A 12,164-nucleotide genomic window follows, 5' to 3' on the forward strand; every position below is an offset into this window, starting at 1 on the left:
TTGATGTTGTTAACCTTAATCGTGACTGACAAATTAAAATGGATGTTTTTGAAAGGAATACGAATTAAAAATTGCGCAGTTGCTATTTCCAGGTCCGATGGCTATTCGTACAGGATGTCTTTAACGAAAACAAACGAGATCTGTATGCCGCGAGTGTAGTTAAAACGTGCCGGGTTTAGAAGCATAAAACTAATTAGATATTGTGCGATAATAAAGGTTGTTGAGCTTTCTCTAACCGATAAAAATAACGAAATTGAACGGGCAAGTTTTCGTATATTTTGCCCAAGCTTTGAACTTTTCTGTATTTCGAAATAAAATAACAAATGTTGACTTAAAAAAAAATGTAATTCTTAAATCTCGTGTAAGTAATTTTATTTTTAGGTGGTCTTTTGGAGCTTTTAAAATTAATATTTGTAACATGAAGAACATTTTTATTAAATTGTTTTACTTAAATAAACAGTATATGTAAAAACTTTTTTTTGGGTCATTACAACATGCCAACGACACGAAACGGATAATTGGAACTACAATTGCGAATTTTATTTTTTAATTAATATTGCGTTAGTGACAGAATTGCATTGTGCAGATGCGTGAGAATTTTACGCCCAAAAAAATGAATAAATAAATTGAAAGGAAATAAAAACGAAAGCATAAGCTACGAACAAAAACGAATAAAATACAAAGCGTTTCAGAGATCAATGGAGAGATAAGATAAGTTCATATGTATAAGCCCAAAATGCTTGGTTTGTAAAAAATTTGGTTTTTTATTAATTTATTATTATAAAAACCTTTGAGCTGATTTTAACAAATGAGTACGCAGAGTTTTATAAAAATTATTTTTAAAATTTTTTAGATTTTTAATTTTTATTCTGCAAACGCAACTAGATATAAAAAAAAAATCAGTAAATAGCAAATAGATTGCCCTCTTAGACGTCACCATGAAATAATGTAAAGTTTCGTCAAAGTCAGACAAGAGGAAATAAAAGATATATATATTTTTATAAACTTTAACAGACTATATGTCGAAAGCGCAACAAGACTTATTTTTGACTGATAAAATATTTGTATTGAATCTTGAAACACCGCCCATTTAAGCCCAATATTTTTACATGGATGGTTACCACACATGCTCGGGGACATATGATCGTGTGACACTATGGATCGTAATTGGTGTTTTAACATCGAGTGCGGGTTTATGACGTGAATGGAAATGTTGGTAAACTTGGAAGTCACTTACCATTTGCATACGGGTAACCTTAAATAAAACAGACATAATATTAGATTCGTAAAATAAGAAATAAACAAACGAAATATGTTATTATTATGGGAAAACAAAACAAAACAAAAGGCGATTTCACCTTTTAGGTTATATGTTTGTTGCAGATTTTTTCTTATTCTGCATTGTGAGCTAAAATAATAAACAAACACGTTTTTCCTGAGGTTTACCGATAAATTATTATTATTATACTAAATTATATGTTGTACTTCAATTAAAATTAGATGTTAATTACTTAACCACAATCGTTAATAAGTTTTAATTATAATTACAAGTATAATAATTATTATTAATATTTGGGCAGCTATTTATTTTAAATAATTGTGCAATTATGAATTAAATCAAAACTTATTAATAATTCATTGACATTCGTAAGTAAACCTTTTACAATGCGTAAGAAAAAAAAGAAAGTGGTAAGTAAAAGTAAGCGGTAAATAATGAAAAGGTATTCATTGTTTTTATCTTTTAATTGTATGACAATAATTCGAATTCCTGTAATCCTGAATTTTTTTTTCTGAAGAAGGATCCTACTACCCACATATACAACAGTTATTAAGTACTCCATGGCATTAAATATGTTAGGCACTAACCTTTAAAGAGAAAAATACTATTTTTGGCTTGACCTTAACAAACTCGTTATTAATGGAAACGATAATCGACGTGATCAATATTTCGGTTAATCGGTGACCCTTGGGGGAACGTGACCATCCAAATATTAAATTGCCCGCCAGCATCAGAGTAAGGCTCAATACAAAAAAATTCAGGCCTATCGTGACGAACAAGGATGATGCCGCGATGGCGTTTCTAAACCTTTTTCGGCAGGCGCACCAGTGAAATTTGTAAAAAAAAAATCGCGGACCAGTGATATTTTATTAACAACAAAAAAAGAACTACCACATAACTTCGTTGTAACATTTTCATTATGATTTACTAACAATAATATTAAAACATTCGGGGATAGAAAAGTAGTAAATTTTTATATTGAACAACGCAGGGAATTTGATTTATGCGACGCACTGGATAAATAATAGATAAAAAATGCATTCTTCTTTCCTTTAAAAAGAATTTATTTAATACATTAAAGGATCACATCATTTCAAAAATGAAAAACTACCCCAGATAGAAGAATCAACAAATAAAAAGAATAACCAACATCGTCATCACCATAATCATCAATCTGTTGAACTAAATATGTTATAAGCTATGTCACGAAAGTTTAGAGTAATAAAATGGTAAATTCCGTATAGTTGCGCTCAATGTAGCTGTCGGCGTAAGCGTAGATAAACTCTGTACAATAAACTTATTTTTGATCCTTTTTGAAAGTCCGATATTAATACCGAGAACCGAGAACAAAAGAAAATATATCTTGATGAGATACACCACTGATTTCTCTTGAAATAAAAATTATTCTTCCAATCATCAGTTATTTTTTTAACAAAATTTAATTTACTTCTTACAAAGCTTCTGGATTCATCCTCCGTCGGTTTTTGCTGAGTCGAACTAGCTGACGTTTCGCCAATCATCTTGTTCGCTTCTTCGGAGCTTGACTGAAACTGGCTCGCATTTTACTCTGTACCTGCTTATATATTGTTTGAGGGGGGTAGAGCTAAATGAGGGGGATAAACAATGTCTCGCATGACTGATTCCCATATTGATAACAGATAAAGACCTGAGTCGCGGTTAAGATTGTTAGGTTATTTATAGATTTTTATCGACTCTGCTGATGAATTTATTTGTCTTAGTCGTAAGACTCTTTCGTGTTCTTTGAGCCTAGTTGATATTTCCAATGTATTCTTTGCCGCATATGCATGGAATGCTGTAAACTCCTGGCATCTCAAATGGAATTTTGCGTTTGACGGACCGAAGATATTTAGAGATTTTGGCACAAGTGGTAAATCTGGTTTCGACGTTATACTTCTTTAGAACTTTTTAAATGCGGTCAGCGATGTTTTGAATGTAAGGAAAAAGAAGGACCACAGTGGCAAATGTAGGGTTGCTTTCAGCCTCATTGCTATTGGAAGGTTGTGGTGAAGTGTATCTTTTGATGGAACGCTTAATATCTTTAATGTGGAAATTATTAGACAGAATAGCAGAAGTAAAGTGTTTTAATTCTGGGTTCAGTGACTCGGACTGAGATAGTATTACAGCTCTGTAGAGAGTTGATAACCGACGATTTTTGGGCCGGATGGTGGTGTGACCATGCATTAAGGCATCGGTCTGTGTGCGTAGGTTTTCTGTAAACCCAATGACCCAATGCTAGGTCTGATTTTCTATTTATAAAAATATCTAAGAATGGAAGGTTATTATTAATTTCCAACTCAATAGTAAAACGTATGTTAAGGTGTTAGTCAAGCTCTGAAGAAGCGATGATTGGCGAAACGTCAGCAAGTTCGACTCGGCAAAAACCGTCGCAGGAGAAAATCAAAAGTATTTTAAAAAGTATTACAGTAAGCTCTGCATGGTCGTAACAATATCGTTAATATGAGACCATGCAGAGAAATTAGGTTTTATTTTTAATCGAAAACCGTGCGACGGACTAGAAAAAAATGATGAAATCAAATCTGCGCATAAATGAATCCAAACGTAATTTTTTCTACAGAAATCAGTGGCATGCAACTGATTCAATCGAGATTTTTTTTTGTGAAAAATGAAATATCTATCTAAAACAAAATATCTACTAGCGTCCAGAAAAAAAATTGGAAGACTGGTCTCTTTGCTTTAATAGTCTAAATTAACTAACATAACATCCTAACAACAGGGTTAATAATGAAAGATTCTTATTAAAAAAAAAACACTATATGCTATTAACAATTTTTAACAAAATTGTCTGTTAATAACGATACTGTCATGACCATGCAAAGAGGAGGTTTTTATTTTTTTAAGCGAAAATCGTACATCGGACTGAAAAAAACTAGCAAATTAAATTTTTAATTTCCAATTTTTATTTTAAGAGAAATCAGTGGCGTACCATCAATTTCTGACAAAACAGACATGTGAAATTCCATCACTGGTGTATTTTAAAAACAATTGTGGTACACTCTTGACACATAGTAAATGTGTGCCAAATTTCATTAAAATATATAAAATGATATTACAGATATTAAACAAATCAATTTTATTTTTGATAATTTTATCATCCTGTATCTCAAAAGCGAAGACGTTTAGGACAACTGTTGATAAGAAGTTTTATTTTTAAAATGGACCCAAAAATCGCCCCCTGCATAGAGAAGACTTGAAAATAATTATATAGAAATATTTGATATAATTTGATATAGAAAGAATATATTTTTGTTTTATATATTATGCCTAATTTTTGATTCGTAAAAATAACATTCTTTCCTTTTTACGAATTTCCTACTGTGACTCCTTTTAACAAGAGGCAAAATCAATAAATTGGCCCAAACCCGATCGGTACTATCTGCACTCGATAAAAAGAAAGAATTTTGCAATAAAATTAAAAAATGAAACTGGCTTAAGTATTTGTTTTGTAACTCTATAGTCCCTATGCGTAATGCGTGATAAGGTTTGGTTACTCAAAACTTTTCATAGAAGAAAGCTTGCTCTGTATGTAAAATAAAATCTATGACATCTTTTTAAAATCTGAAAATACGAGTTTTGAGAGTGATAAGACATCTGACAGTTAATTAATCACAGTTTTATCACTCCCTTATACATTTAAAATCGTAATATACCTAATTGCATCTGAGAACCACCGAATCCAGTCAGTCCCCTGCTCCAATGCTGGGCCTGGGCACCCTGTATAATCGCCGTCACTGACATCATCGGTTTTTCCTTCTTCATCATTTTTCTCACCAAAACTTTATCACAGACCGGTCGATACTATCACAAAAAATATATAGACGAATCCTGTCCAGACGAAACGACTTAATATCGATGTTGTCGAAGCACCAGACGCGAGACGTTTTAAAAATAAATCATCCTCAGGCGCGTTCAGATCCTCGCCAAAGTAAACATTTTTTTTTTATTTGCAAATATTTGCAAGATTGCAGTTTTGTTGATAAACCGGGCTTCGCGTTTCATCAAAGTCAACATTTTAATTTTGCGGTTACATTGTTTCCGCGAGGTCTATATAGTAGGCCTATTTCGAAATACCTAGACCGAAATAGATATAGTCCATACGAAGACAAATTGAACAACATAGAAGTAGATACAGGCGGGCATTTTGTTTTGGGAATTGATCATTGGTATTTTTTGTAAGAAGAGGAACAATTGAAAAAACAACGACAAAAATTTACGTTATAAAATGGAAGGTCCTGGAAGAATTAGAGTTTTAATTGTAACAGTGAATCTTTCGCAATGCAAAAATGTTGGTGAGGTGTTTCTTACAGGATTAGTTAGAACAAAAAATACACTAAAAAGCTACAAGAATATTCTAAAGGCCAATGGTACAATTGCAGTTTTAGTTGTTCGAATTCACTTCGTTCGCACTATAAAAATTAAGATTCGGTGTTTCTTATAGCCGACAAGTCATTCATAAATACAATTCGAGTGCCAATCAGTCGTCAACATCCTTCAAAAGTCAAGTTTATTTAGCTTGAATTATACTAACACTGTGCAACTCTGGTGATAACTTAGTTATCACCAAAGAAAATGTTGAAGATGAACACCGCATCATGATGTAAGGATTTGCGCTTCCCAAAGCTACTTGCGAACAAACGCCGAATAAATAAAATTAGTAAGCCAATTAATCATAAACTATTAAAATATGTCAAGTCAGGTATGGGTAAGTATGCCTTCCCAAAGCTACACCGAACAAAATCACGAATGAAGATAAATATTGTATTTAACTTTTATCATAAAATTTGTAGAAATTTATTTTGTAGCAAAATACTTTTAAAATAATTGGGTAGACTATATTTTTTTCTAATCCATCTTTCTTGTAATTAAAAGACATAATTATGTTCTCATTTAACTCGTGGGGCTTTATGGTGCTTTGTAATCTTTTGTTTTTTAGACTCCGTGAAGTTGTAAGTCTTTAAATTTAATCCGTTGTGGTATTTGTTTACTTACATAATTTAAGGTTGAAAATTTTCATTATTTTCTATAGAAGGTGTGGGTGTCGGTGATATGGGAAGGAAAAACTATTATTTAATTATATTGGTAATTATTTATGTTTTTCATTGATGATTTTTGTAGAACGGTTGGATGGTTGATTATTATAGTATAACTGCATAGATTTGACGCGAAATCTTATTTTTTCCTTAAATTCTCCTTAAAATAATAATAAAATGGTTTTATTGTGAATACATCAAAAGAACATATTTCACAGTGTTAGTGCCTCATTTTTGTAGAATGGTTGATGGTTGATTATTATATTACAACTACACAGATTTGGCACGAAATTTTATTTTTTCTTTAAATTCTCCCTAAAATAATAAAATGATTTTACTGTGAATACATCACAAGAACACTTTTCTCAGCATTATTTAGATTGGTAATTATTTATGTTTTTTATTGGTGCCTCATTTTGGTATTTTTATTCATATAATAAGAAGAATATAAAAAAGATATTTTTCAATCATGTCCAGCGATATCAGTTTTTAGTTACCCGGTCAACAGTATTTTTGAAAGTTGTGTCAGGTAAGTTCTATAGATTAAGCCTTATAATTTAAATACTTAGACCTGATGGGAAAACGATCTGATGGAGACAAGTGATTAATTTTAACTTTTGCTCAGTTAACTGCATATAATTTTTGATAAATCAATCTTTTAAAAAATGTAGTTATTTGAAACTCTTATTTTCTTTCAAACAACAAAAATGTGGAAAGTTTTACCTTTCAAGCGTCTTACCAGAAAGATCAACAATTAGGGAATCACCTGCAGAACTTAAAAAAACAGCTCGGGCGCATAACGCGTCTTTTTTCCTTTAGAAAATGTGTAAGGTATTTATTTCAAGCTATTCTCTCAAAGCTCAAGGTGAGATTAGTATGTTTATAGTAATTGCGGCTATAAAATTTGGCAATATCATGGCGACCTTCGGGGACCGAAGCCTACTCGACAAAAAAAATGTTTTAAACAATTTCCGCCGCGGTTTGTTACGTGATACCTAATATTTATTTATAATTTAGGGGAATTTGGTGCCTCGTTAAGGGATTGGCACAGCTGCCACCTTGACCTTGCAGGTTTCTGGTACGTACCCAAAAAATGACATCTGTTCTAAATCCAAGCTAAATAAATAGACCATTTACCGATCGGAAATTATTCGAATTTTTTTATGTTCCTGAGTTCGAAACACCGAACCAAAAACTTTCAGAATGAGGGAAGATGTCGTAGCAAACTTGTGCCGGTTTGTTTTTTTTTAGAGGGTTCCAAAAGTCTCTCGTCAAAACGCACCGCGCATTATCGCACTATAAAACTGTTCGACGGCGACTAACGACACAGTACGTGGAGGACTATGCCAGACTACGGATGGCTGAGAAAACAACCGTCGAAGAGCTGGGGGGCTACCGATGTCGATCTGCGCCGCGATTCGCAGATACGTCTCAAGGACGCGTCTCGGCCACGTGTTTGGATACATTAGAAAAATTGGGTGGGCAAAAATACATTGTGACGCTTTCAAAACCTACTGCCGAACGGTTCAGTTAATTTCGACTGGATAACATTTACAGGATACAATATTTTCACTTAAATGGTAGCAAATATAAGGCGGGTTATTCAAAATTCTATCAGAAAAAGTAGGCGAAAAAGTACCAACTCCCTCACACCATCGAAGTAATTTCCAAGCAAAAAACTGTTTGTTGAAAATGCCATTTTCCGAGCGTATATTTATAGTCGACCACCAAGGTAATCCTTTTAGTCAACTTACTCGAGGATCACCTCAAGTTCACCTTAACATATAGATTTTTTACGAGGTTCAAAAAACCATCCAAAATTGCTACGCCAGATTTCACAAATATTACAGTTTCCACAATGATTTCACAAATTTCAGATTTTACGGATTTAGATTTTTTTTTTGGTTATGGTCTGTATTTCGTGGCAATAAAAAATGCTATAAAAGTAAAAAAAAAACACTTAAAACCTCTTTCCGAAAAATGAAAAAAAAATCCATAAATTTACAAAGTTGGCAGAAAAATATTTATAAAAATTTTGTCCTAATTATTCCCTTTCTCTCTAACTTTAATTAAGTTTTTTAGAAAAGATACATTTAGGTAGGAATTTCGATAATTATGGGTTGTTAAAAAAATACAATTAAAACGAAATAGAAAAACAGCTGTTTTTTTTTAATTTGGTCTTGTGCCTTTTATCGTGTAGCCTTAAAAATGCCAAAAAACGAGACGTAAGGGAGGGATAATATAATTTCAGAAATTCTTAACATTTATTAGTAAACAAATTAAACAAATAAAGTTGGAGCTTGGACAAATAGTTTTACTCGGGTAGAAAAAAGTTTTACTCCTCACGTTAGTTTAATATCACCAGAAATCACTTAAATTATATATAACGTAAAAGACAAGTGAAGAGAAAAAAAAATAATTAAAAAAAAATGCTATTTTTAATGCAGTATTTTCTATTATATCCCAAACAAATAAGCATTTGATCCATTGGAGAAACGGATAGTTTTGTTGCAGTGTTCTGTTCTAGGTTAAGAGTTAAAGGTTAATGGATTTTGCTTATATATGGCAATATATGTCTGCTTTCTTCTTTCCAATTATTCCACTCAACGAAATCAACAATCCATTTGAAAGATGTCTTTTGCGATTTTATTACGCAAAAATTGAATAGATTTCCTTCACTTGTCAACCAAACTCTACTTTACCTAAAATTCTTCTTCATCCAGAAGCCGCACTTTTTCGAAATGTGGATAATGCTATTTTAAATTGACGTACTTAGACTTAAGGTGCTGAAAGACCTTCACAATAAAATATCGTCCTTGAGTAATTCCTATTAATTGCAGAGGAATAAGAAATCCGCGGATAATGCCTGTAAAGAAAACAGAGCTTAGCCTGAAACATGGATTTATTTTATCTTCAGATTTAACCATTTTGGGAGGGGTCAGTATAAATTGCACGGGAGTCGTTTTAAAAGTTCAGCGAATAAATGTTTTTTTTTTACCAGAGCAAAGAAAATATTGTTCCAGTTATTGAACTGAGGTGGCTTTTACTTGATGAAAATCCATTTATCAAAATAAATAAGAACTAGAAGTTCAGATTTTCACGAAATTATATATTTCGACATGGCAATTGTTTCGACAACACCGTGTTTTTATCAAAATATATAATTTCGTGAAAATCTGAACTTTTAGTTCTTATTTATTTTTATTGTTCCAATAAATGGTTACAAAAGGAAGTAGAAAAAATTATATACATACATGTAAATGTAAATAATTATTTCAGTTCTCTTTTTGTTACTTTCGGAACTGAACTGTTTTACATAGCAACCAAATAAATATTCGAATCATGGTGGGATGTCACATTAGACTTTTACAGTGAACGAGAAGTAGGAATGTTCTATCTATTATTCGATTTTTCGTTAGGGATTTAAAACTTATAAAATGATCTGGACGTTTCTGGAGCTATCAAAATCCGAACGTTGTCAAGCAAATGGGATACTAAGAAATGTCTTGTTACAATGTTTTTTTATTAGTAATAGTTATCAATAATTTATATAAATGTTTGTTGTAGATTTTTAAAAACCTCACTTTACCACGTCAGTTTCGTTTCCCACGGATCCGAGCCACTTCGGACATTTCCGGGATTTTACCGCGCTGGTTTGGTTAGTTTTGGTTAGTCAGTGAATGTATTAGTGTTGTTTTGCAAAAATGTACCCAAAAAATAACGGTCATAGACAAAGTATAGTATGCAACACGCTCGGTAAACATTTTAAGTCACTCGTATATTAAACACTCGCTCCGCTCGTGTCAAATAATCTCGTGAGTCAAATGCCGTTTACCGCACTTGTTGCGTAATATACTATTAATTGCATGAAAGTAAAGCAAACAACATAAAAATCATAATCCTTCATTCGATATCAAATTTGCAATCATCATCATCAAACACCTCATTTACGAGTGAGTTTCAGCGAGAGCACTCCCAGGTAACAAGAAAGTTGATAAACTTGAAATCACTAATTACCCATGCCTAATCAGTTATTATTAACAAAATCACTTCTTTTAATTAATTTGTTTTATACTGCAGATAAATATGTGTTTTTTATTTAGACGTTTCTAATTGTATGTACAACGTTTTCAAATGGTCTCTGTTTTTAGACTTATTTTTATTGTCACGTTTGAGTATTTTTGAATATACCATTGGCCTCTATTTGCCTTCTTCCGGTTGTTTTTTCATTGCCACAATCTAGAATATATGAAATCTTTAAAGCATTCTTAATCATGCCAAACTCTCTTCGGAAAATCTTGCATTACAACAATTCAGAACATAGATGACCAACCCACTGTCAGCAAATCTACGACCGATTCTCCTATAGCTGTGAAGCTTTCAAGGTCTCGGCAATTTCGTGAATTGTATTCTCGGAATTCGTAACGCGCTGTTGCAACCGGAAAAAATTGCCCCGTCAGCTGCTAGATCAAGGCCTTGCGAGCGGCAAGTTTCAAGTTTCATACTTTATTGTTATTTTATGTTTGCAAAAAAGATCCTCCGCGTATAACAATAATCGCGAGGAAGCCCTGGTACCTAAATACATATAAACTTTAGTCGCGTTCTTTTTCTATAATAACTGGTCTGGAATAAATAGACTGGAGCGTGCGCAATCCTAAGCATCTTGTTAGAGCTTATACCGAACCCTTTTGGGAGCTCGGGTTTTGCGTTAGGGATTATTTTAAGACAATTTTTGAACAGTTCAAACTAGTCCACGGTCTCGAGCACCCTTTCGGATTATCGTTCCTTAATTTTTCATATATTATATTATATTATTTCGGTAATTATATCAGAGCGTCACTGAAAAAGTTTTATTGGCAACTGACGTAGACGGAATCCAGAAGATTTGTAGATAGTATTATTATATTGTATTGGAATTTTTAAGTTTTTTAAGGGTATTGGAGGTGAAATCCTTTAAGGACGCATCGCGTTTTAAGCCTACAGGATTGCCATCAAATCATCAAATGTTATATATTGGAAATTTAACGGCTGGACGGTTCGGGGATTCACATTTTGCTTTTTACTTCTGGTTCTACAATGTTGCCATATTTTTTAGTTGGGTAATTGTCTGAACTGCTTCCCGCTTGCTCCTGTGTTTGTTTCTAAGATCTCAGAATCAAAAATCAGTTCATTTGGTAAGTGAGCGTTTTTTCAAGATACTATTCATATCTTACTGCTAAAGTACAGGTCTATTTTTTATATTTGCTATATGGGTTAACGAGAAAAAGTTTTGATACAAAAGATGTATAATTTTTACAGTATCGCTAGCTTGAGATAAATGTGCATCGTAAAGTTGAGAAATGGTAGCATTTTTTTTATTTTTAAATTTTTTATTTATTTTTTGTGTTATGACCATTTTTGAAAATGGAGATGACGACATGAATATTTTGCTCTCTTTTGACGGCACTTTTATGAATAATAATTACAAATAAAATTCATATAATAAAAAATTAAATTTCATATAATTCTTTAGAAAATCCCGAAAGTTCAATCTCAATTGTTGCCGCACAATTGGGAATGTTATACTACAAGATTCAGTCCACTTTAAAATATTATAAATATCACCCATAGAAATTTACTCAAGTCCAAGGCTTATCTGAAGGAAATAAAATTCAACGGCAATATAAGCACTATTGGGCAAATGAAAACACATAAAATTCAGATAGTAGGTCGGTTCCTGTTTGGTGTGGCACACTCGCCTACCAATTAATCGGACCGACGAAAATTATTTGTAAAGCCTTCCAGTTCGCCAATTACATTGGCTTGATTTAAACCCT

At 32.4% G+C, this 12,164-nt stretch overlaps 1 protein-coding gene across 10 annotated transcripts in view; it reads right to left on the minus strand.

Moving 5' to 3' along the window:
- The window catches only part of LOC132697423 (retinoic acid receptor RXR), a 35,586-nt gene that overhangs the window by 17,723 nt on the left and 5,699 nt on the right, over positions 1 to 12,164 (minus strand). Inside the window, exons 1-3 of one of the 10 annotated variants that reach the window (XM_060662922.1) lie at positions 7,631 to 7,730; positions 4,969 to 5,389; positions 1,238 to 1,255 (exon numbers count right to left, since the gene is read on the minus strand). The exons of 1 other annotated variant lie outside the window; for it this stretch is intronic. In XM_060662922.1, the coding sequence (XP_060518905.1) occupies positions 1,238 to 1,255; positions 4,969 to 5,080 (130 nt within the window). In that variant the 5' untranslated portion in view covers positions 5,081 to 5,389; positions 7,631 to 7,730. Of the gene's footprint in view, positions 1 to 1,237; positions 1,256 to 4,968; positions 7,731 to 12,164 lie in introns of those variants that run through there. 8 more of the 10 variants (XM_060662927.1, XM_060662923.1, XM_060662921.1 and 5 more) reach the window with 8 other exon arrangements.

This window comes from Cylas formicarius, unplaced genomic scaffold (assembly GCF_029955315.1).
Source record: "Cylas formicarius isolate icCylForm1 unplaced genomic scaffold, icCylForm1.1 PGA_scaffold_1__22_contigs__length_36826433, whole genome shotgun sequence".
NCBI classification, from domain to species: Eukaryota; Metazoa; Arthropoda; class Insecta; order Coleoptera; family Brentidae; genus Cylas; species Cylas formicarius.